Here is a 26,686-nt window from a genome sequence, read left to right on the forward strand (position 1 = left end):
CCTCCCAAACTCACCCTGCCACAAGATATTAGCAGCTGGGCAGAGTTAGGACTTTTAACCCAGTTCCCAAGTTCCCTCATGGCGTACTTACCCTGAGGGAAGAGCTCTCTTGGGTCCTGGGGGAGGCCGAGGACTCGTTCACTGCCTTGCAGCAGTGTCTTTGGCGTGAGCCCCCAGCATTGGGTCCGACCTGGCAGGGGCACCCCCCACAGCTGCCACACTGTGAGGAGCGGCACTTGCCCCTGAATCGCAAGGCCCGAACCCCTCCCAAACTCACCCTGCCACAAGATATTAGCAGCTGTATAGAATTTTCCATAAAGCTTAGCCAGCAGCTTGCAACTAATGGATTGAAGTTCAAAGGAAAAAAACACACACAACAAAGATGACCGTTTTGGAATCAATTTGTATTGTGGATGTTTCTCTGGTCTTCATCCAGCTCCACAGCAGCCCTTGAAACTGTATCAGACTGTCTGAACACTCATGGCTTCCTTCGGCCAAGTGTAGCTGTCCAGTGTGAAGGAGTCATAGTCAGGAGTATATACCAGTGATCTCACAAAAGCTTCCTTGTCCTTTGGCTCTGGGTAGTAGGAGGCCAGGTTGTGTTTGTATGCATAGTCGAGGACCTAAGGATAAAGCACATTTCACAAAGGAAGTGCATCAGGGGAACCTGTCTAGGAGCTTGGGAGCCTGGAGAAGCTGACTATAACATATCTTGAGGAATCAGCCGTGTCTTTCATGAGTTGTGGCCACCAAAGCCAATGGATTGGAGGGATTTTAAGATTTCTGACTTTATAAGCAGTGATGACACAGAGAAATATAAACTGGGCCAGGGTCAGGAGGTTTTAACCTAGGTTTGACCTGTTTCCAACTACTATGGGTTCACAGTGGTGATGTTATCCTTGTCAAGCTTCAGTTTCCTCATTTGTAAACCAAGATCAATAAAACTTTGCTCAGGAGTGATGAGAGGATATAATTGGGTTGCATATGAAAAGATTTAGTAACTGTTATTTTCTTTTTCCTGTACTGGGTATGAGTTGGATTGAATGAGCAGCCTCAGGGCAATGTTGTCTGAGTGTTAGACTTAGCTTTAGAAAAGCATGAATGTAAATATCCCCAGAAGGAAGAAACTTGTGCAAAAGGAAGGAACATGGTGCAAAGCTGCACTATGACCTGAGCAGTTGATGTTGAGCACTAATTCTTAATCTGGCTCTGGACAATTCATAGGAGCGTGCAATTGTACGATGCATTTTCTGAAATTACAAAGTTATTATAGAAATGTAAAATATGCACACTAACAAAATAAACCCTTATGTACTCATTATCGAGCTTCAACAATTATCAGTGTTGGGTTAGTATTTATTGTACCATATTTTGGTTCTTAAAAAGATCCATCATCTCTACATAATTCTAGAGTCTGGACTGCTTCATGAACCTGATCATCCCATGACCCAGCCATTATGGGAGAAAAGGGAAGAATGACCATGTACTCTGGCCAGACAGCCACACCTTTCTCACTACTCTTTTACCAGTACTCTGGGAGAGGAGAGTTGCTGGCTCCTTTAGAAAAGGAAGACACTAAAGCTTAAAAGGAAATTAACTGGACCAAAGTTGGTGCTATTAATTATCAGAACTGGTACTCCAAACCCTAGGCTTTCCCTTGATACTGTGCTAATAATACTGGTCTTATGAATGGACGCTTTTGATTGACTAAAAAAATATCTATACACATTCCAGCCCATGGATTTTGGTGATGTTCTGCCTAATGTTTTAATTGAAATCCAGGTGCTTTCACGGATCTGGTCTGATGGGTGTTGGGGGGCAGGGCTCAAATTGGAGGTAGGAGTCTACCATCCAGTCTTTGGGTCGTGTTCAGTACAGCCCGGGGAACTCAGCATATCTCCATAGTTGCCAGTCTCTTACTGCTCTAAGGTCAGAGAAGGGTGGAGCCTCACTACGCACAATGCAGAGTTAGGTTGCCCCTTACTTTGATAGCAATTCTCAGAGACACGTCTCGGATGGTGCTGAGAGGTGGGTACAATCTCCCTTGGGATAGATGGTGCTCAGAAACCTCTTGGGCAATTTGCTAGGGAAAGAAACAGCAAAAAGAGCAAGTTAATGCCTTCCCAGAACAAGCCCAACCCATCACCTTTAACGTTTCTAAACAATCTACCTCAAAGGAATAGCCAAATCTCATTGTTGTGACTTTGCCAACTCACAGCCCCAGGAGAGTGTAATGCTTTGGTGTGAGCAAAGATACACTCTTTCTGTACTACGAAACTAGCTAATGTTTGAAACAACATTCTAAAGGAATTCTAAAGGAAAATCACCAAGATCAAAATAAATACACTCATGGACTACAAAGCAAAGATTATGGGATCTCCTCTTGACTGGTTTAACCTGTTACACCAGGTTCCCTTTATCCCTTGCTTTCTGGGTTACAGCCTTCTTTACATGCTTGAAACCTTCCAAGGTAACTACAAAAGCGATGTTTTCTCTGTCTTCAGGTCTCCTTGAGCTCTCCTTTCGAATCCTAATTCCAGTCCAAGAAAGGACTGTCCTCCTCTAAGTGGATGTATCTGATGGGCTTATCTGAATAAACCCCACTGGAACATTCTGGGGAGTGAACCTCCCACAGCTTCTCTCAGGTGCAGAGCCTGTTTCTGAGGGTCAAGTCTCATTCCCAGCCTCAGGGACTGGTGCTCAGCCAGCCCTTGCACATCAGCCTCTTTCATATGTAGTCTCTGATTCTGCTCCCAAGTAGTCTGGTGTCCATTTTAAACCTGGGGGAAGCTGAGAATGGTGTGAACTAGAAGTGAAGAGGTTTAAAAGCTGGTCTTGCATCAGCGTTGGCAGTCATTAGGTAAGTGGAAGCCTCCTCCTCTCTGCCTTCATACTGTGTTTTCTTCTGTCCTTTCCATTCATTAATTCAAGCGTTTACTGAGCTCTGTGGTATAGTAGGATCTTGGCTTGGAGCTGAAGATCCACAGTGAAGAATCCGTTGTCTTTCGCCTCATGGGGACTGGTGTCCGTGGGCAATAAACAATTATGAACAGAGAGTGAATGTGGGGAGATGGGGATGTAAAAGCATAGAAAGGGCAGGGTCCTATCTTCCATGTACAGGAAAGGTTTCCCAGAAGTATCATAGACTGATAGCTGAAGGATGAAGTACAAATGACTTAAAAAGATGAAACGGCATAGCATACACAAGTGTGGAGGTGCGAGAACAAGATGGAGTGTGAATGCAAGACTAAAAGCAGCACATGGGTTGGCCTGATGGTGTGGAGAGACTAAAAGTGAGGCTAAAGAGGAAAACAAGGCGGGTGATGCAGTGTCTTGTGTTGGAGCCATGGGAAGGAATTGGACGTTATCCCAAAGGCCCAAGAAGTCACACAAAAGTGCTGAATAAGTAGGCGGAGAAGGGCTTCCTCTGTAGTTAATCAGCATTACTTGTAAAATGATGGAGATGAACTATCCCACAGCACTGGGGTGTGGGCATGTAGGTGTCTCATGGGGTTACACAGGAAGGGCTCAGAAACAATGTGAAGGCACAATAGGACAATTTGTTCTCTGCTGAGTCTAAGCAGGAGGTGATTCTTCCCAGGTAGTGGGGATTTCAAACAGCTCTGTCTACAGTCATAAGGCAGGAACACCTATCATGTTAATGAGAAGATACGCTAACACAGAATATTTCAGGTAACAAGGATAGTGGACTATGGACAAAGTCATAATGGGGTGCACTGGAGATGGCTGGAATGCCTTCAGGAGACATTACTTGATCAACATTGTGAAGTAAGTGTTCATAGACCAGATGTGGTAAGGAGGGACCTGGGACAGGAGGCAGCCCTCTCTGGGACCCACAGAAGTGAATCCAGACTGGGAGGCATGTATGCCAATCCCACGTCTAATTGATTTCAGGCTCTGCAAAGGAGAAAGAAGCTAGAAGCCCTGGGAGACTCTTTGAACTTGTTGGGTATAAATCTGTTAAACATTTGTATATAGCTATGATCAGCTTAATCTCCCCAAAGAGAAATTATTACTTCTTGATTTCTTGAATGAGGATAAATGTCGTGTGTGTGGTTTTCAGTAAGCATTTAATAATGTCAGTAATAACCTTTATTATGAATGTGAGCTGTCATTGTTTCCTTTTTAATAATGAAATGCTTTTATTTGAAAGGCATAGAGACAAAGAGACCTACAGGGATCTCCCATTCAGTGACTGATTTCCCAAATGCTCCCAATAGCAATGACTGGACCAGGCTGAAGCCAGGAGCCAGCAATTGAATCCAGGTTTCCCAAGCATGTGGCAGGGACTCATCTAGCTGAGACATCACCTGCTTCCTCCCAGGGTGTGTCTTTGAGGGAAATTGGAGTCAGGAGTGTAGATAGGACTAGAACACAAACATATCAACATGAATATCCCAAGTGGTGTCTTGACGATGCCAAACTGCTGTAATTCGTAATGAATTCTTTCACTATCAGGCCCATTTAGAAAAAAAACCATACAAAACCCTTCTGGGAGATTTTCTAATAAGATACTTGGAACTTGTATATGCCAACAGCCCCATACTGGTTGCTCAAAATCAGATCAAAACCAGGCATGCACCCCACTGCTGTGTTACAGAAGGCTGTCCTGGTGGGGCCTATTATAAACAGTTACTCTAGTGAAGAGGCTAAAGCCTGTGGCTGGAAGAAGCTACAGCCTGTCATGGTCCATAAGCAACCAGTTTCAGGTGGTTGAATGACATCCCCTCTGTCTAAGCATTCAAGTGGCACTGCTGGGAGGCAGGAAGCAGTATGAGGTATGTCCCTCATCCATCAGTATCTTCTGCCAACCACCCTTAACTATTCTCCATATATCCTAAAAAAAAAATAACTTGCAAGTTATGAGAAAGAAGGTCATTCCTCAAAGTGATCTTACGAGATGTTTGGGGTTCAAGTACTTCAGGGATCTGCTGTCAGGCTCAGCGGCAAGTAAGTAGAAGTGGAATTAGAAGGGTTCCTGTGTGAGACCAAGTGTTGATACGCAGGCCTTACTAGACATGTGTGAAGGAGCAGGGACAGTATTACCTCTGCTGTCAGGAGGAAGATCTCATCTGGAATGTGCCGGATCCCGCCGGCAATGACTCCTAGTGCCACTCCAGGGAAGACATAGGCGTTATTTCCCTGCCCAGGAATGAAGGTCTTGCCATCCTCCAGAGTCACGCTCTTAAAAGGACTACCACTGGCAAAAATTCCTCGGCCCTGGAGGCAGGAAGGAAACCAGAGATGGATCTTAGAGCCTGGCTTTTGTGGCAGTAATGGTGGTCCAGTCCTGTCTCCCAAATGTTGGCCCCACCCACCCAACTGACAGTATTGTTTTGAGAACATGGCAGGCACTCAAAATATGCTTGTTTATTTGACCAAACCAGTCTAGCCTCCACCAGAGTTACTGGGAATCACAAAGTGCTAGATGCTGATGGAGTTCTTGATATCTTTTTCATATGTCACCTCTTGGGAGGGTCAACTGAGGGCATGACAGGAATCAAAGTGGCTTGGAGTCTACAGGTGCCTCAGGCCCCGGATTCTGGTCAAAGATCTAAGTATTTAGTGGGAACCCTGACAGTATAGCATAATACTGAGAGCTTGGGTTTTGGAATCAGACCTGAGTTTGGGGGACAGTTCCATTCCTCATTAACTTTGGGACAAGTTACTTAATCATTCTGAACAGCAATTTTCTCATTAGTGATATGGGGATTTTTTTTTTCAGCCTTATAGTGTTATTCATAGTTATTGCTCTTATATCCTTTCAGCCAGGGGAAGGAAAGACTCCCCTCTGACCTCAGTGACCCGGTAGCACTTCTCAGCTGTGCACTCGGCCTTGCTGGTGGGGTTGCTCAGGGCAAAGATGATAGGGCGCTCGTGGAAGGAGGCCATGTCCCTCAGAATCTGCTCCGTGAAGGCTCCTGCGATGGCAGCAACACCTACAGGGAAAAGGGCGGGTAGTGGGGATGCCTGCTCTTCATCAACAGCCCATTCCTCTCCATCATGAAGGAACCAAGTGCACTATCAACAATTCAGGGATCTTGGGGATGTTATCTGCCATAAGGACTGAGGGAGCACAAGGAGAGAGGGCATTCTTGTGTGAGCTGTCTTGTTCATTCCAAAGGGACTATTGACTCTTTTCAGTTCCTTGCCAATTTAGATGCATCTTGGAAGGTATTCAGGGCATTGATGTTGAGAGTGGCCTGCTCCTCCAGTTTGAAGAGATATGCCACAGTTTGTCTTGGGGAGGAATGTTTAGCATATTCTGGCTGGAGACTTGCCCTGGGTTCCTCCATTGCGCTATGCAATTCTGCACCACCAAGACCCAACCTTGGTGCCTGGTGCCTTGTATCTTTTTTGGGGGGGGGGTTCTTATTTCTATGTTTTTATAAACTCATCTCTTATCAGAAGTTTGTGGCACTGAATTGGACAGGGTTCAGGGAACAGAGCTGTGTTTCCATGCGCTGAGGCCCAGTCTCTCCATCTGGAAGCTAAAAGGTTAAGCAATCTGGGCAGTGGGTTATCTTCCAGTTCCTACCTATGATGGCTGTAGGCTTCACCAGCCTCACCACCTCCTCTAGAGAGTTCACTTCAGGATGGTCTTGGGCAAACATCTCCTTCTCATGGTTGAGGTGGCTTCGTCCCTGTGGGAAAAGAAGGAGCATGAAACAGTTGTAGTGATGATGGCCTGGTGGGCTAGGGCATGGATGCACTTGGAGGCACCAAGAGTGTTCTCTGATGTGACCCCTGCCTTGGTCTTAAAAGATCAGAAGCCTTAGAGTCTATCCTTTGGGTCAGATTTCTTGGTAAAACCTAAGGTAAAACCACAGAGATGTGTGTGTGTGTGTGTGTGTGTGTGTGTGTATGTGTGTGCAATTCTTTATTCCAATCTGGTACCAGGCTTGATTGAATGATGGGAGGTCTGATATAATTTGAATGTGTTTTACAAAAGCCATAACCTTTCTGTGCAATACTAAATTGAGATCTCGGACAGGCTCAGAATGGCCAGCTATGCCCAAACGGCTCTGGATTCCTTCCATTATGCAAATAGAAGTCAGTAGGTGGCAGATTAGCTTGTGTTGGTAAATAACTACAAATGTTTCTGATAACTCCTCAATGGCTTCATGTGAACCAGTATGAAATGTCAGATTTGAGAGCTCCTTTGTTAGAGGTGAGCTCCATGGGATGGAGAAAATGGTGTTGAAACATGCAGAACTGAACAGTCACACTTCTGGCAACCTGTGCTCTAGAATGGAGTGGACTAGGAAGAGGAATCTGGGTCCACGTTCTTTGTAGCAGTAGTATGTACCCTTGTGGAGTCAGCTTTTGCTACTCTTAGTCACCCCATGTGCTTCCCTGTTCCCATCTGCTATTGTCTTCTCTCTCTCTAACTTCCTATGTTACCGGAATTTTGACAATTAAAGCATGGCACACTGAATAATGTCCCAAGGGAGTAGATGTAGGAAACAAATTGTGACTTAGACACACAGAGAAAGCTTCTTTGAGGAGGTAACATGTGCTTTTAATTAGCAGATAGAAAAAAATAATAGTGGGTTCATTAATTGTAGCAGATATCATTATGAGATGTTAACGGGAGAAATGTGGTGAGAGGTATATAGGAACTCTTTGTATTCCTACCTCATAATTTTTGCGTTATGAATATAGCACCATTCTGAAACTAAAAAACAAAGAATCAATCAAAAAATTTTAAAAGAAGATGAGGAGGAAACTGGGAAGGGGTCAAGGGTTTGGAGTAGGCACATGGAGGAAGAAAGTGCATTGCACGTAGAACAAAATATGCAAAGATATGGGAGAGAAGGCTGGTATTGTGGCATGACAGACTAAGATGCCACCTGTAATGCCAGCATCCCAAATGAACACCAGTCTGTGTCCCAACTGCATCACTTCCAATCTCTCTCCTTGTTAATGCACCTGAAAAAGCAGCAGAGGTTGCCCAAGGGCTTGGGCTCTTGAACTCATGTGAGAGATCTGTAAGCTTTGGCCTGCCCCTGCCTTGGCTATTATGAACATTTAGGGAGTGAATCAGAGGATGGAAGGTCTCTGAGTCTCCCTGTCTCTTTCTCTGTAAGTCTGTCTTTCAAATAAATGAATGAATAAATAAATACATCTTAAAAAATAGAGCTTAAAACTGTTGAAGAACTATGATTCAATGTGGAGTATATTGTGAGGCAGGAAGTGGTGGGAAATAAGACTGAGAGGAGGCACACACACACACGTGCTGATTCAAAACTTTTGTGCAGGAGCAATTATTTTGGGTTGGATTTGTGCCTTGGGACTTAGGCCAATGCCTGCTTTTTCTCTATTCTGTCTGAATGGTTTTCCCCCTGGAGCCTTCGTCCAGTCCATCTTGCAGGAGCTATAGGTGTCAGGAAACCCCCAGGGATCCCAACTGGCAGTACCTTGACTATCAACCCCTTGGAGTCCACCATCCAGATCTTTCTTGTGGCCTCTGCCTTGGATACTCCTTCTTTCTCTAGAGCCATCACAAGGAGATGTGCGATGCCCATGGCTGCCTGGAAGGTATCATAAAGAGGACATTCAAAAACAAGACAAATGGCTGTGCAGCATTTTATCAGAGGTTAAATGTAAGAGACCATTCTTCTCTTTAATCCCCTACTTCTAGGAGGCCCACTTGAGTCCTTGTTTTTGAGACACCCACATTCTGTGACCCAGGAAGCTACCAGGATGACAGTTCCTCCTCTCCACAGGACAGAACTTATCCCTGGTTGATACTCCTGGAATCCTTCCTATTCTACTGGGGCAGCAGTAGAAACCTCCTGATGGCACCTACCTCACCTGCACCTTGGAAAACAAAGACGTGATTAGAGAGCTTGTTCTTGGTGATTCGCAGAGCAGCTAGGATCCCTGCCACAGCAACAGATGCTGTGCCTGCAACAGAATAAACTGTGATCAACCCGTGGTCATTTGTCCCCAAGATCCAAGAGAAGATTCTCAGAACAGTTACCCACACTTGGGACCTGTGAAGGAAAGGAAACTTTCCTTGGCTGTGTGGAAATCCAGCCTGTAGATATGCAGATTTTGGAGCATAGCTTTGCTTTTCATTTGAGAAACAGCTGAGGTTGCTACTTGATCCATGGAGACAGGATTATATATCCAGGAGTTGTCACCACCGTCATTCAGAATGAAATGACAGGGATGCATGTGGTAGAATAGAAGCCAAAAAGAAGTGTGAGCCTCATACAATTTCTTTAGGGGATAAACAGATTAAGATATAAATTAAAGGTGAGAACACAGATTAACTATGACATTTGAGACATTAAGAAGACATTTGTGGCATGAACTGCCCACAAAGTTCTAAGGTTCAATGTATCTGGTGGCAAGTCTTCATCAAGTGGCTTCAATGTGCCCATTAAGTTCTATAAGCAGGAGGCTCAGATTTGCTGGAGTCACTGCCATGGGGCGTCTTCCTTGCCACATTTAAGATCTCACTAGGAATTCTTTAAAAACAGTGGAGGCAGGCAAACACAAATCTTGGGCTTGGATTGCAGAGTGTTCTAAATTACATGCTTGGACAAATCAGAAGTGTAAGGTTTTCGCCTCACAACACCTAAAATGATGGACAATTGACATGACTTTGTATATAAGAAATTTATTGTGCATGTTGGCCAAAATGGCTAGATTTATATTAATTTATGATCAATAGATAGCAATTTAACTGGGCAGTTAGATTTGGGATGATCAAATTATTTAGCTGGGATTTGGAATGACAAAAATATTAAGGTTAAAAAAATTGAATTTATCTGGACAATAAGATGCTGGACTCTACGCTTGCAATGAAAGAATCTTGACTGAATTTGAACTGTAATACCGCAACAAGGTGGAGGAATCCACCATGGGGGGTATGGGAAGGGGTTGGGGGAATCCCAGAGCCTATGAGACAGTGTGACATAATGCAATGCAATTAATAAAAAAATTATTAAAAAAACATTAAGGTTGGTGGAACTGGCACAGTGGCATAGCAAAAAAACCTGCCTGAGGTGCTTAGATCGTATATGGGCCCCTGTTTGAGTCCTGGCTGCTCCACTTCTGCTCTAGCTCTTTGTTAATGACTTGGGAGGGCATCATGGCTCAAGTCCTGGGTGTCTCTTAACCCATGTGTCAGACCCAGAGGAAGTGCTAGGTTTCTGACTTTGGATTGGCTCAGCTCTGGCTATGGCAGCCATTTTGGGAGTTAGGCAGCAGATGGAAGATCTCTCTCTTTGTTTCTCCTTTTCTCTGTACATCTGCCTTTCAAGTAAAAAGAAATAAATCTATTAAAAAATATTAAGGTTGGTGATCAGGAGATCTGAGAGAGAGATCTTGGTATTCTTGGAATTAGGTGAAGGAGATGAAGACATTTGTTTCCTATATGATGCTCACCACAGAACATAATGGAATAGATTCTTAATAATAACAATAAAATGGCTATGGTGCCAATCTCTGGATGGCTTGGGCACATTGTTGCAGGAGAAATACATTGGCTTCTCTCTGTTACAGGCAGAAAAGATATCATTCCTCACTGGAATAGGTATTTTCTGGATTTGGATTCCTCTTTGTCTATAGTGTCTGTGTGGGTGCTTGGAATGCCTATTCATTATCCGGATCTATTCCAGACTGCAGGACTTTTAAACAAGCAATTAATTTTACAGTAAGAGAAGTAAAGCAAAGGGTTAGTGCTCACAAATTCACTGGTTTCAATACACAGTCCTCACCCAGGGGCAACTGACCTAACAAATAAATAGAAGAGCTCACTAAAGACTTATCTAAGACTGAACCAAATGAAAAATTTTGTCTTTAAAAATGCAGCATAGGGCCTGGCATGGTAGCCTAGCAGCTAAAGTCCTTGTCTTGCAAGCAAGCATATGGGCGCCAGTTCTATTCCCAGCAGTCCCACTTCCCATCCAGATCCCTGCTTGTGGCCTGGGAAAGCAGTCCAGGACAGTCTAAAGCCTTGGGACCCTGCACCGGCATGGGAGACCTGAAAGAAGCTCCTGGCTCCTGGTTTCGGACGGCTCAGCTCCAGCTATTGCGGCCACTTGGGGAGTGAATCATCGGAGGGAAGATCTTTGTTTCTGTCTCTACTCCTCTCTGTATATTTAACTTTGTAGTAAAAATAGATCTTCAAAAAAATAAAAAAATGCAGCATATATTTGACTTAGTAAACAAAGTTTAGAATACATTGTATTGTTCTTCTAGAGACAGAATGTATGACATGAAAATTATGGGAGAGAGAGGATAGAAATGGGACGCCCCCCCCCCATCATTTCAACTAATATTGTAGAAACTTCATTGCCCATTTCTTCAACTTTGTGCTCTACTGGATTAGAGGCTTGTCTCCAAAAGGGAAATGTTTCCATTAGCATTTACAATGTGATTCTATTGAATGGGAAACTGCCACTTGGCCATTTGGGACTCCTTATGGCACTAAGCCGGTAGGCAAAGGCTTGCTTTCCTGACTGTGGTGATTTGTCTTAATAACCTAAGGGTAAATTGGGAGCAGGGGGAACTATATTTGGAGCTCAGGTGATTGTTTTATTACTTCCATACTCTGCGTTCATGAATGCTGTTACAACTAAGGAGAATGAGACTACTAAGCATTCAGATCCTTCCAAAATAAAGGTGTGGGTCACTGTCCTGGAAAAGAACATTATCCAGCTCAATTCCTATGTCAAGATAAGGAAACTTCAACTGTGAGGTTGAGGAAGAAATTTATAACTATAGACTGCGTTCTCATGACTTGGTATGGACGCGAAGAGTGTAGCAGCAATACATTTGTGAATTTTTTTCCTTTGTTACAGCTTTTTATTGTGGGGACAATTTGTTTTCCCTTTTCTTTCTTGTTATTTTGTGCTAATTTTGTTGAAGATTAATTCTACACCTTAGTCTTTACATAGCAGAATTTTTGGATGTGGCTATCTGAATTGTTGAGAGTAGCTAATCCCTCTGAGAGACAGGAAGCATGGCTGTATTTCAGAGATGAATAAATCAACTATTGAGATATGCTATCTTTCTCTACTGCAGGGAGAAGGTGAAAATGTCTTCACTTATGTGAAAGAAAATGGCATTTTGTTGAGGTTGATTTTTAATGTCTTGAAGTATAAATATTTAGAACTGTGTGCATGAATGTTGAAAAACCAAATGGACTGATTGTGGCAATTTTTGAGTAATTGTGCCTGTTTCAAGTCCATTCTTTACATTCAGTGGCCTACAAGCCTCTTCTCATTTGCCAACTGGCTCTATGCCAAATTCTTCCAAAAGGTGATGCTACAGAGTGACTGAAAAACTATATGAAGGGGAAAGTGCTTTTTTCCAGCATCCCCTAAACTAGCAGGATTGGTAGATACAATGTACAATACTTAGTGAGATTTGCATTTTAGATAGTTACCAATCATTTTAATGTAAGTATATCTCATGCAATATGAATATTCCATAAATTATCTGCTATGTATTTAAAATGTAAAGTTAATAGGGCACCCTGCATTTTGTTTTTGTTAAATCCAACATTCCCACAGCCTTGTTTCTTTTGCCAAACAGTAGTTTGCTTCTAAAGCAATTCTGCCTTAGAAAGCCAGCCTGCGGTAGACACCTCAGAGGCACCAAAAGCACCCAGCTGGTGCCCCCTCTGCTCCCTGTTTCCTTTGTTCCCATGACCTATCGTCCTCTGTGAAGGCAACCATAGGTCATGACTGATCATCACAATGGACACACTAGCGCCTCCAGGACAGCCAAAGCCAAGGACATTATACTGGGACAGTTTGTGGATTATGAAACTTGCACAAATTAAGGAAAATTGATGCTATCCAGGGCTACTAGGGAACAGTGGAAAGCAAGAATCCCTGACAGAGGATTGGATAAGAAAGCTATGGTTCATCTACTCCATGGAATACTACTCAGCTATTAAAAAAAACAAAATGCAGTTCTTTGTGGCCAAATGGGCCAAACTGGAAACCATAATGCTAAGGGAAATGAGCCAATCCCAAAAGGTTAAATACCACATGTTTGCCTTAATTTAAGATGATATGATCTTATGTATAACATGTTTTGAATGTTATATGTTGTGTATAAACTAAAATTGAAGTATAGGGGAGATAGTGATATTTATAATAAAGAATCACTGGAAATAACTTGAATATGTAAGAAATGAGTAATGTCATTGCTAATTAAGTACATTAACTAGTGTGGGTATTGCTGTGTGTATTACTGCTCAGAGTGCTAGTCGCTTATGTCCTCAGTAATGAATGTCCAGTGCTTTATTATGCAGTTGTGGCCACTGAACTGTCAATAGGCTGCAAAGGCAGGGCTGGGAACCCTGCAAGTGTGATGACTGTTAGGAAGAAGACACTATTAACATCTTTGTTTTTTTGTTTATATATAGAAACACATATGATGGATCTTTGTAAAGTTTATGGAGAATTCATATCATGTCTGAATTTCTATTTTTTCTTTCACAGATAACCCTATCCTTCAATTCTATTCCATAAGGTTCATAGTGTTAGTAACCACAGACCTTTGCAGTGTCATGCCTCCCCATGCCATCCGTGTGCTCATTGTGCTAGTCATGACTATTTAGGCACACCACACATCTATATTTGTGTACTTTTTCCCATTATGCTTCCATACTCTGTAGAATCCTGTCAAAGCTCATGATTTATTCCTTAAAACTCAGCCCAAGGGGCCAGTGCATTATATTAACTGGCTAATCTTCCACCTCGACGTGCACAATCCCATATGGGTTCTTGTTCGTGTCCCCGCTGCTCCACTTATGACCCAGTTCTCTGTTTGTGGCCTGGGAAGATAGCGGAAGATGGCCCAAAGCTTTGGGAACCTGCATCCACGTGGAAGACCTGGAAGAAGCTCCTGGCTCCCAGCTTCCAAGTGGTTCAGATCCTGCTGTTGCGGCCATTCGGGGAGTGAAATTGTGGATGACAGCTCTTTCTCTGTCTCCCCTTTTCCAATAATAGTAATAAAAGACGCAGCACAATCAGTTGCCACTGCGGTGCACTGCCTGTTTCTCTCATGGATAGTTAGTTAGTCATCCCTTCTTTCCTTGCATGCTCTTCCTTTCTAATGTATATCATGGCCAACCTCAGCTCTGAACTACTTCAACAGAAACTCTAAACTAACATCCAGAAAAGCATCAGAAGCAGTTTAAATGATTACTGAAATCACTTCAAGAGGTGGCAAGGAAGAGCTGGCACAGTGGCATAGCATGCTAATTTTTTGACTGCAGTGCGGGCATCCTATTCCGCCTGCTATGCTATGCATACTATGCATCCCATATGGGTGCTAGTATGTATCTGGCTGCTCTACTTCTGCTCCAGCACTCTACTAATGACCTGGAAAGGTAACAGAGGATTATCAAGTATTTAGACCTCTGCATCCATGTGGGAGACCCAGAAGCTCCTTGGTTCCTGGCTTCATACAAGGCTTTGGCTATCACAACCATTGCTGGAGTGATCCAATAGAGGGATTATGTCTCTCTCTTGCTCTTTCTCTGTAACTCTGGATTTCAAGTAAAAACAAATAAAACTTTACAAAATTGAAATAAAGAGGTGGTTATAATTGTACTGTGTGACCTCCTTCTAATCTCCAAATATCTTTTCTTCATTTCTTTTCACAAAAACCTACTTATTTTGGTACTTGCTTGCCACTTCTTTGACTCTCACATCACTTCCATACCTCTTAGGCGTGTACCCTCAAAACCTGTACTGTTAAAGATCTCCAGATGATCTGTGTGCCTGTTCAAGTTTGAGATACTCTAAACTAACAATGACCTCTCTAGATGCAGTACTCTGTCCATCTATTTCAGGACTATGAAAAGCATGTGCCACTAGATGGCGGTAAAGATACTTCATCACGATCGTTCCCAAGGACACAACACTCTAGACCGGACTTCTGTTTTTGGGTGTCAAGTATTTTTAGGAGTTAGGACACAAGGGTTGTATAACTGGGCTTACCTGCAGAAATTCAAAATTGAATGAGAAGTGTAAATCAAGAATCCCCACTATTGTACAAACTGAGGGAGGGAGATGAAGGCTCATCCTAGTCAGTCACCCAATTGGAACCGGAACAGGGAAACTTGGGACATAGCTTCCACCCCTTCATGGTCTGTACAGCTCAGGAAGCCTCTCCGGACTGGAGCTGAAGGCAGCAGACGAGGCACTGTGAAATTTTACTGGGTTGGAACTAATGGATGGTAATGGAGGCAGACAAAAGTTAAACTGAGCAGTGAATATCATTGTTCAGTTGGAAGAGGTGGGAAACACAAAACAATAGAAAACCTGATAGGACAGAGTTTCAAATTTCCCTAAAAGCATATGCGGGCAGCTGCTACTTATTGAGCACTCTCACTATGACCTTGGGTTTGAGTTATGTGCCTACTTGCATTTTATTTTTCATTTAACGTTTTGCAACTACTCTGAAGTAGGTACTACTATGTTCCCACTGTTATGTTATCTTTCAAGAGGAAAGTGAGGCTCAGAGGACATAGAAACCATCAGGAGAGAACATTGGAATCCTTTCACCATCAAGTCTTCCAACCTTTGGCTTCTGTTCATGTACTTGCTCCTGTTGGCACCCATAAAACTGGTCTTGCTCCCATCTAAAGCCACTTCCACTTGGGTGCTAGATCCCCCAATTTTTCTTCTCAAAAAATTCCTATTGTTATTTTCTTCCCATTTTACACAGCCTCAGTTTCCCCTTTTAAATTGCATCATTCTCATAGGGGTGTGTATGTGTGTGTGTGTGCAATTCCCATATGGTGAGGTTTCCATACTTGCAAAGATCTCCCTGGCTCCCATATGGTCACCACGTTATTCCTTACTGCCCTTTATATCAAAAATCATAAAGAGACGAAAACACTCACTACTGTCATTTCTTTTCAGTCTCCCTGAAATTCAGCCTGTTGACATGACATGACATACCTCTCCCTTGTCAAATCCAGTGGCCATTTGTCATCTTTCGTCCTAGAGCCATGTACATGACTTCCTTTGGGGAAGTCTTCCTGCACTTGGCTCCTGAAATGTCATACTCATTGGGTTCACCACTTGCTACTGCTTCCTGTTCTCCCTCCTGGGACCCTCCTTGGAGGCCATTCTGAGGTGACAAGCTATCCTGACTAACCAAAAAGTAGAACGGAAAAGCAGGAAGAACAGCAGTCTTAAGTTCCAATTATAAAGCTTGGCAAATAGCGCTGTCATCTCCATCATTAACGTCACAGGCAGCTGACCAGTTATTCCCATTCATAATGAAAGGAAAACAAGTTTTATTTTGCAGAGGGAGTTTTCCAGAATTATATTTCCTGTAGACTGAGAACTTGAGGTTGTAGGTTCAGGAAATAGCACAAAAGGACAAGCTGAAAATGTAGTCTTTGCTTTTAATAGTGACATAGGACACTGTCAAAGAAATTTTCATATTGAGTAACAGATTATCAGAGCAAAGGGAAAGAATTTACTACTTTATCAGGTAAGGGTCACACTGCTGACCCAGGCAGCAAGAAGGAGGGGAAGAGTTAGGTTTGGAGAGGGTTTGGCAAAAGTGGGTTAGAAGGCCTGGTCCCTGCAGGGCTGCACAACCTCTCTCCCAAGGCCAGCCTTGTTTCTTTGATCCACAGGGATCACCTACACCCAGTGGCCAGCAGCTGTTACCATTTTTTCTTTAGTGTTTTGTGAACGCCTGCTCAGGGCCTTCACTGTGCCAGTAGGCGGATGCACAAAGGCTCAGTTGTGACCACAAAGGCTCATCCAGGTTCCGTTCAGTGGACACCACGCTAAGGCCCTGGAGACCACTGCATCTTTATTTCTATATCATGAGGGACTTTTCTAGAGCCCTTGGATTTTCTGGAGGCAGTTCCTGATCCCCAGAGAAGGCAGAATCAGGCATTGGGGAGGAACCAGAGGGCGAGAGCGTCATCTTCTGGGATTCTTTAGGATTTTGGCAATGGCTGAAATAGGCTAAGTTACAATACGGGCTAAGATGCAATATGGGTTGAGTAAGGTTCAGATTCAGAAGACTCTTGTGAGCTTCAAGACTGGGCATAGCCCTGGGAATAAAGAACAGCTTTGAAGCACAGGACTTAACAGGAGGGACAAGTCTGGGGGCTAGAAAGAGTTAAGGGACCCTTTCGCAGGGTGAGAAGCAGGGATTCAGCATGGTGCTGAAGGGCAAGGAGTGATCAAGGGGGCAATAGCTTCCTGAGAGCTGGAAATAACCCTTGGTGTTTTGTAAACAGCACAAAGCAGCTGGATGAAGTTTCCAGGACTGGGCCTCTCCCACTTGCCTACCTACCTGTCCCCTTTCACTCACCCACTGAAGTTATGGTTCAGGGGTGTGTTCCACATCTGAGAATCCCATCCATGGCTCCAGAAAATGCAGAGGCATTCTGCAAAGTAGATGACTACTGCCCAATGTTGCCCCTGGGCCCTGGGAAGGGTGGGTGGTCTTAGCATCTGTATGCCTGGATGTGGTTCTTAGCTTGGTCCTGGATGTAGGGTCCCTAGGGAAGTAACATTTGAGCCTTTAAGGAAAAAACAAAATTAGCAGGAAGAGAGTTGCAAGGAGAGAGAGAGACCAATACATTCAAAGTTAGAGTTGGCAGAAAGCTCATGGAACAATGAGTAATTCTGTGGATTGGAAGAATGAGGTGGATGTGGAAGAAAGGTGAGGTGGGTCCTTGTCTGCCCTTCCCTTAACTTTGTCCATTGCTCACATTGGACACTTTCCTTACCACTGTAAAAACCTCTTTGTCTTGGTTCTCAACTCTTCCTTCCTCCTTCCCATTGTGTGTGTTCACAGCCTGCTGTGCACTGAAGACATTAGTAATAGGTACCCTAAATTGAGTCCTGTGCATCTCTCTCCTCCCTGTTCATCAACAACATCCTTACAACTGCTGAGTGTCACAAGAAGGGAACTGTTGGATATACCTAACAAAGAACAGGAGCATCCTCCAGCCACCAAGAGTAGAAGGTATTAACAAAACACCCTGTCCATTCTGGCAGTATAAGTCAATGGCCAGCCTTGGCTGCTAGTACTGTCATGTCCTTTCACAAAGAAGGAAAAGATGACTCTGGGAATTCAAGCCACGTGGCCAAAGAAACAAAGCAGAGAAGTGGGCATTTAGACACAGACTTGCATCAGCCCAAGGTGGGACTATTAAGTACTCTAGCTCAAAAATTCACACGTAAAATATAAGGGGTTGGGCCTGGCGTGGCAGCCCAGTGGCTAAAGTCCTTGTCTTGCATGCCTGGGATCCCATATGGCTGCTGGCTTGTATCCCGATTGCTCCACTTCCTATCCTACTCCCTGCCTGTTGCTGGGGAAAGCAATCAAGGTCAGCCAAAAGTCTTGGGACCCTGCACCCACATGAGAGCCCTAGAAGAAGTTCCTATCTCCTGGCTTCGGATCAGTTCAGCTCAGGCTGTTGTGGCCACTTGGGGAGGATGGATGATCTTTCTCTCTGTCTCTCCTTCACTCTACATCTGACTTTCTGTTAAAAATAAATAAATCCTAAAAATATATATAGGGGTGACAGTGGCTGAACGCAGCACACGGGCAACTTGACAAGCTATCTGGCCCTAGGAGGTGTCAGGACTGGGGGCAGTACAAGTCCAGGTGATTGTGGGGAGGGGATGTGCAGGATGCTTGGAAGCCGAGACACCTGTCTCCAGGCTCAATGATTGGTCGGCCTTCAGTTAAAGGTTTGGGGTCAGATCAGTCACCAAGCTGGCAGCATCCTGGTCCTGGCATCTGCAAGTCTGTCTCCCAAGGACAATACTGGCCTGGCCCCTTGTATTACCACTCCCATTGCCTTTCCTTTCTTGTGTCTGTTTTTCCTTGCCCAAGAGCCCTCAGAGGCATGCCTGACCCCAGCTGAAATAACAAAGTCACCTGAACCTCTGCCTTTTCCAAAATTCCTGTGATGATTCATTTCATTGGCAGCCAGTGATGAGTCAGTTCATTGGCAGCTCTGCCCAGCAAGGACCAGCCTGGCCCCAGCAGAGGCTTCCGTGAGTCTGAGCTAGGGTGAGAAACTGAGGAAACAATTGGAAGCCTTGGAGAGCTCTTTTGCCCTGTGGGCGCCATGATTCTGAGGTGGGAAGTACAGTAGCGCTGCCTGAGAGACAGTTCCCTTAACGTGCACTGGGCTCCTCGCAGCTCCAGCCCATGACCTGTAATCATGGAGCTTGATTGAGTGGGGTCCCTGAGATTATCAATGATGACTTCCTTTTTGGAGAGGGTGTGCGGCTGGGCTGGTGTTCAGAGCCAGTGGCATTGCCCCAGTCTCATTTTCAAAGGGCTACTGGGCTGCCTTGCAGCTGTGTTTTCGAGGCAGAGTTTGCACATGTCTCCAGGTCGTTCTGAGTGGCCAGGGCCTCTCTCAGCTCTCGCATCAGTGTGGCGTTGGTTTCTGCATTTCCCTGCTCAGCCTCACGGCTTTTTCATTTCTCCTCTTTGCCATCCTTCTCTCTCTGCTTCATGCACAACTCTCATCCCTTCTCTTCACAGAGTGCTCTGCTAGTTTTGAGCACTGCTCTACAATTTTGTTTCATTTCTCCGTACTTTGAACTTAGCATGAGTGCATCTCCTGTGTTGACGTCTTGGTCATGAGATTCCTCACTGTCCATAGTGAGCTGGGACCACCCACTTAGCTGTGAGAATGCACATCACAGGCTTCTGGTCCTGGGTCCATCACTAAACAGCCCATGATCATGGATGACCCCTTCCTCTCCTTGGACCTTGCTGTCAGCTCTGAAAACTACAGACATTTTCGGAGGAGGGAATAATAGTGATTGGATGGAGAGGAGGAGAACAGCAGAATGGTATGGGGACAATCTACCCTCAGGTAGGGTGTAAAATCTGACCCTTAGCATGATGGGAAGACCTATTCCATCACCCACTACACACACAAGTAATAGTAGCCCAGTGTCACACAGAGAGCAGAGAATTCCCAGTCAGAAGTGACGGGTCTTGGTGTCTGTCTGGTTGGGTGATCTTGAGTGAGCCTTCAACCCTTATATTTCCGTTTCCTCAGCAGTGACACAGGACAACACTGCCGCTTTATGAGGGACTGTGAAGCATTGCCAGAAACTTGTGAGGTAGAATTAATGCAAACCCCCTTCAGTCCTGAGGTAGTGCTACTCGTTGGCATCATTTGGGTCCCCTGGGAAGCATTTTTTGAGATCTGATGACATGCTCAGGATGTTTTTAAGAAGTGTCCTCGTGGAAAGGAGGGGAAGGAAGTTGGATTGGGTGGGGTCAGGGATTAGCTGCAGTGGAAACCCCCAAACCTCAGCCAGGGGCCAAAACCATAGAGCCTTTATCTTCCCTCAGCCCTGGCAGGAGAGGACTGTGGACAAGGCAGGTCTCTGCAGCAGAGGTGCTGCCATCTGCTGGGGCAGCGAGTCCTGGAAGGATCCTCTGGGTGAAGCTTCTCCAGGCCCACTCCACCTAGGCATCAGGCTGTGCAGGGCAAACGCTGCATGACATGACAGAGCTTCTGCCATTCCAGAACTATTTATGAGATCTCCATGTGACTTCCAGATTCATGACTTTCATGTTTTTTTCTGGGAGGAAAATGGGATATTTCCCCTTCATTTTCTGTGGGACCTGGAAGATTATCTTATCTGATTTTGCCTGGAGGATGTTTAAGTAGTACAAAAAATATGAATTTAAACAAATGAATTCACTGGGGCAGGTGTCCAGTGTAGATGCATCCACATGACTGGGTGACTGTGTTTATGTGAATGTCAGTTTGTGTAGATGTCAATTCATTCATTCTTCACTTATAAAGTGTGTGTAATGTGCTTTGGAAACTGGGGAACAAGAATGAATGAAGCAAATTCCTACTTGAAAGCTTCTTATTACCTCCTTGAGTGGGAGACAACACAATACAGATAGTACCCCTTTGGGATACACCTGGGCAGGTACTCCAGGAAGGCTGAGGAGCAGGTGCTGATGTGGTCCATCCCTGGGTAGGAGATGCTCAGGTTGCATGTTGAGGGTGAGCAGGACTTTTACAGACTAAGATGATGACAAAGTGGGAGCAGCATGTACATACACAGAGAGAAGCAACTGGTCAACAGGTCATGGGGGTTAAAGAGATTTTCAGGAGGTAGAAAAGAGACTCCTGAAGCCTTGTTTTCAGGAAAAGAGAATAGGCTGTCATGATAAGAGGGTTTTCATCTTAGAGGCCCACTCTGGCAGCAATGTTGGAGGAGACCCACTAGGCCTGGTGTGTCCTTGTGTGTGGTCTGTGGGGGATGCATGCACATTGGGCTATCTGTGTGTTTGTACATCGGGAGCATGTGCCCCAGGTGTGCCGCCCACACACGCTTGTTTTCCACTTCCACTCTCTGGCCTTGGTAGCCCAGGAAGATCTGGAGTCGGGGAGGACATCCTGCTACTGATTCATAGGTGTGTGGTGTGGCAGGGGAACTGGTCAGGGGCTAACTGGCAGGTGCTTCCTGCAGAGCCACAGGCACAAGCCTGCCCATGCAGCTGACTGTGAGCAGATGACAGCACACTTCCCTCCTCCAGCCAGTCCTCCAGGACAGCACTACTCTGTGCAGAGTATCATCTGGGTGATCTGTGGCTGTCCCAGCCCAGGCCTGCCCAATACTCAGCCATCAGGATGAAGGGGGAAGTGGAAAAGCTGAGGGTCTCCCCTCTCTCTGGACACCAGGCTTCAGATACTGGAGTCTTGTATTTTGAACTTCATTGTCTAAATGTGCTACAGCTGTGCTACCCTACCTTTTGAACATCCATGGCAAATACCAAAATATCATTGATCACATTTCTTATTTCCTATGATGTGGACCACAAGGGAAAGTAAAAGCACTTGATTTTGTATGGGTCTCAGATATGGGTATAGTATGGTGAGTGGTAAAAAACTTAGAATTTGAAGTCTAAATGCCTGGAACTCAAATCTCTACACTCAGTGATTACATAAGTTACTTACTCACTCTGTGCCTCAGTTTATTCAATCATAAGACAGAGGAACCCATTATCTCATAATATTAAACATGCCAAGTGCTTAAAACAGTGCCTACATTATAAATCTTTATCTTTAAACGTTAGCTGTGTTGTCCGGGTTTGAATCCTCTTGAGTTTGTCCCTGATTCACTTGATGATGTTTTGCGACTCCGTTGGAGCTATAGAGGAATCATTGCAAAATGAGAATGTGGTTGTTCTTTGAGTCCCAAGGACAGGGACTTTCCCCAGTGTGCTTATTTTCTTTATCTTATAAAGCTCTTTTATTTTAAAAGATTTTGTTTGTGCAACTTCATTTGTAAATAATAATCTATGTGGACTCATCATGGTGTCTCTGGAGAGCTACAAAATACTCAGAGTAATGCACAATGCTCCTTATTCAAAATCCCTGAATCAGCTGAGATAATCTCTGAGAGGCCACTCACCATTCCACCTTCTGATGCTGGCACCTCTGTGGCAGAAATTAAATGGCTCCAGCTAGTTCTGGGCCCTGGTGGATGGGCCAAGTGGAGATGCCTCATCTGGGATTAACATTCTGTTTTTTACATTTGAACAGCAGAGAGTTATAGACACAATAATCCTCCCCCTCGCCCCCTAACACACACACAGATTGTGTGTGTGTGTGTGAAAGAGAGAGAGAGGGAGAGAAAGGACACTGTCTAATGATTTGCTTCCCAAATACCCAAAATAGTGGGACTGAGCCAGGATAAAGCTAGGAGCCAGGAACTCATACGTGGATGGCAGGATCCTAGTGGCTTGAGCCATCCCTGCTGTCTCCCAGAGTTTGTACTACAGGAAGCTGGAATCAAGAACTGGAGCTGGGACTAAAACCTAGGTACTCTAATAAAGGATGTAGGTGTCTTCATTGGAGGCCTAATTGGTAGGCTCAAAGCTCATATGCATATTGGCTTTTGAAGTAGTCTTGGTCCCTGGTGCTGATGTCTTTGAAGGTATCCTTTTCAGCAGTGCACATTTCAACCATGATCGAGGAAAGGAATTGTCCCCTTAGCCGGAGGTTTAGCTGTGTTGGGAAGACCCTACAGTATGTTACGGTTGTGCCAAGACCATTTTTACAGCAATTGATGCTTTGGTCTGATGAATCCTATGCACTAGTACTTTCTTTTTTTTTTTCGTAAGTAACCTAGTTTTACTGCAATTTTTGGTGATGAATAAAACATTTATATGCAATAAATCATTTAATTTCGGGGAGAATTCTACATAATTTAGTCAGAATTTTTTGTTTTTATATTTTTAATTTTGAATTTTATGATACAATTCCTTAAGGTTTGGTATTCCTCTCCTCCAATTCACACCCCCTGACTGATTTTCCTCATACTGTTCCATATCAAAGATGGACTCCCAATGAAACTGTTGGACATATCTAGACAATGGGATGATGGACTGTCTGACAATGTCTGTATTACCAATGTTGGGGCACACTTAAATACCAGATTGATGGAAATATAACTCCTTATGAAGGACTGTACTATTGCACTAATACTTTATGAGGGTATTCACTCTTTGAATTTTCATAATATCCTTTCAAGGTGGTAATAACCTTTCCATTGAGTAGATGATAAAACCATAGTCAGAGAAATGGCTTGTTCAAGTTCAAACAGTTGGTACAAGAAAATATTGTTTTGAATTTCTTACATATATCGAATCACAAAATTTTTACCTACCTCCAAGGCAGTAGTAATGAGCCCCATTTTGTAGATTAGGATCCTGAGGCTTAGCAAAGTTAAAGCATTTGCTAAAGTCCCAGATCTAAGAATTAGACAAGTGGAGGCTGAATCTAAGTTTAATGTTCTTTCTTCAACAGCTGCTAGCAGCAAGCCAGCCAAGAGGTGGAACCCCTCCCCCCTTTGGCAGGCAGATGAGTCTCATGAAAAGGTATTAGTCTTCAGGCTTTGCCAGGTGGGTGGAAACTTACCTTGGATGTCATCATTGAACATGCAGTACTTGTTGCGGTATTTGTGGAGCAGGCGGAAAGCGTTGGCATTGGCAAAGTCTTCAAACTGGATGAGGCAATTTATTCCAAATCTATTGGGTGGAGGAAGGGAGAGAGAGAATGCATGATTGTGTCTCCCAGGCAGGTCCCTAGCAGATCTCAGCCTGCAGTGGGAGTGGGGAGGTATAGCATGGCTTCCTCATGTGGGTTTTTTTTTTTTTTTTGACACCCGTTTGGCTCCTGGATTCCTAGTCTTGGAGTTCTGCCTACTTGTCATGCGTAAGGACAGGGAAAGGAGAAAGTAGAGGGCACTGGGTTTGGTGGTCAGCTAAGTCCGCCACCACTGCATCCAATCTGGCTTCTGCCTGCTAGGAGTTGCCATGGAAGAACCAGCAGTTCTGAGAGTACTGAGATGGGCCTGCTCTCTGTGTAGCCTGTGGTCCTCCATAAACCCAACAGGCTATCTGTGCTCTGCAGGCTTCTTTCTACTCTCTTCTTGTTTGTAAAATTTGTATTTATTTAGAAATGCAGAGGGAGAGAGAAAGATGAAAGAGAGAGAGAGAGATGGATTGATTCCTCTTTGGCTGCTCTGCTCTTTGCCAAACGAGGGCTAGGCTGGGGCAAGTACAAGCCAGAAGCCTAGAACTCAACACAAGAGTGTGTGTGGCCCACCATGAGTGGAAGGGACTGAGGCACATGAGAATTCCAGAGAGCACATCCTGAGGGACTCAGAAGTGTAGCCAAGACTCAAACACAGGCACTCTGAGATGGGATGTGTGTGTCCCAGGTGGCATCACAAATGCCTGCTAAATGCCCATTCATGCAGGTATCTTTTTGGTGTGGCTGGTCCAGGAAACATTGTTTCTAGTTTAATAATGCTGGGCATGGCTTATATTATTCAGCCTAAATTGCAGTGGGCAAACATCTATTTACTCGTGTTTTGGTCCTTCCAGAAGCTTAGCCAGTCAGAGCTGTTTCCAATAGGAGTAGTTCAAGTTGTGTTCATAATACAGGGGGAGAAACAGAGGCAGTGACCTGCCTGAGCCCCATGCTGATAGTAGTGCTGGGCTTGGGTCAAGAGGCTGGAAGGTCTGACCTTCCTCTCCACAAACATCTGAGTGACCTTGCATGTGTCTCTTCACCACTCTCTTCTGCCTTGGCTTCCCACCTGTTAACGGGCACAACAATACCAGCCAAATTTTGGTGTGGGTAGGTGGGTGGTTGTGAGGATTGAAAGCTAAGGGTGGGGACTGGCATTGCAGTGCAGCGGGTAAAGATGTTGCCTGAATCCATATGGGTGTTGAATCCTAGTCCCAGCTGTTCCACTTCTAATTCATTTTTCTGACCATGTGTGGCAGTAGAAGATCCCCAGATGGGAGACTGTAGGGAGTGCACCAGTGGATGGAAACTTTCTCTCTGTCTTAGCTCTTTCAAACAGATAAACAAGCAAGCAAATTTTTTTTTTTTAAAGCTGAAGGTGTTTTTTCCCCAGCTTTATTCAGGTACACCTATCAAAGTCATATACATTATAGTGTACAATGTAGAGATTTGGTATTTGTACACGTTATGAAATTATGACCATCACCACACTGAATAACATATCCATCACCTCACACTCACATAGTCATCTTTTCATAAATGTGGTCTGGGAACCTAAGAGCTTTTCTCTTAGCAAATCTCAAGTGTATAATACTATATTATTAACTCTACTCTGAGGTTGATTTATAGACTGTAAATTGCTAAGTACAAGAATCATTCTAATCACAATTTGCATTTACAACCACAGAGAAAGTGTTGATGAGGGTGGATAGTGGGCAGGGGGTTTATTGTGCCTCCTGCCCTGCCACCCAGACCTCTTCTCTTGCAATGGGAATAGAAACGATGGATAAAACCTTGCAGAAGTATAACTCTGTCTGCCAAGCAACCATTTACAGTGAAGGGTTATGTTTTTTCATGGTGTGAATTTCAAGAATTCAAATTGGGAGGGGGGAACAGAATGTCTTTGGATCTGGTGACATTTGACTGTAAATAATTTCCACAAGGCTTCCAGCGTTGTTCCGGAACTGCTTAGAGCAAAAACATCGAAAAGGTCAGATAACAAAACAAATCGTGCATTTCTCTCTCTCTCTTTCTCTCTCTCTCTCTCTCTCTCACACACACACACACACACACACACACGACATTTAAGAGACATCACTATTCATTTTCAGAGGAGGTGAAAATAAGGTAAGATTATAAACAAATACCTTTATTCAGCGTATGTACGATTATTACTTAATGTTTGATTTAGTCTTATATAAGAAATCTTCCTCTAGCTCATAGAGCATTTTAAGGGCACATGGAATGCAAACCTTGTTAATGCAAGTCACTTTAATCTTTACTTGGAACTGCATAAAAGATCCAGTGGACCACCATGCAATAGCCTAGGCCCAGAGCTCTTTGGATTTACGATCCTGTAGACCCCCACTCTCAAAGACATCCATGACGATGGCTGCTCCCTCAATCTTTCATAATCAGGAAGAATGTCTACTCTAGGTTTTCACTCTGTTTCTTTTCAGTCTCTGGCAACATTCTCTCCTGCTTTCCCCTCTGTTGCTTCATCTACTCATTTGTCTCCGTGGCTTTGCAATCTTCACCCTGCTGTTCCAGCTTCTCTCTCTCTCTCTCTCTCTCTCTCTCTCTCTCTCTCTCTCTCTGTGTGTGTGT

At 44.2% G+C, this 26,686-nt stretch overlaps 1 protein-coding gene across 3 annotated transcripts in view; it reads right to left on the bottom strand.

Moving 5' to 3' along the window:
- Nucleotides 1–385: 385 nt before the first annotated feature.
- ME3 (malic enzyme 3) overlaps nt 386–26,686 on the bottom strand; it is a 172,733-nt gene continuing 146,432 nt past the window's right edge. For all 3 annotated transcript variants that reach the window (XM_058663709.1, XM_058663710.1, XM_058663711.1), the window contains 8 exons: nt 23,963–24,072; nt 8,834–8,931; nt 8,442–8,555; nt 6,560–6,665; nt 5,818–5,960; nt 5,068–5,241; nt 1,985–2,083; nt 386–623 (listed from right to left, as the gene is read on the bottom strand). In XM_058663709.1, the coding sequence (XP_058519692.1) occupies nt 462–623; nt 1,985–2,083; nt 5,068–5,241; nt 5,818–5,960; nt 6,560–6,665; nt 8,442–8,555; nt 8,834–8,931; nt 23,963–24,072 (1,006 nt within the window). In that variant the 3' untranslated portion in view covers nt 386–461. The remainder of the gene's footprint in view (nt 624–1,984; nt 2,084–5,067; nt 5,242–5,817; nt 5,961–6,559; nt 6,666–8,441; nt 8,556–8,833; nt 8,932–23,962; nt 24,073–26,686) is intronic.

Source organism: Ochotona princeps, chromosome 4 (assembly GCF_030435755.1).
Source record: "Ochotona princeps isolate mOchPri1 chromosome 4, mOchPri1.hap1, whole genome shotgun sequence".
NCBI lineage: Eukaryota > Metazoa > Chordata > Mammalia > Lagomorpha > Ochotonidae > Ochotona > Ochotona princeps.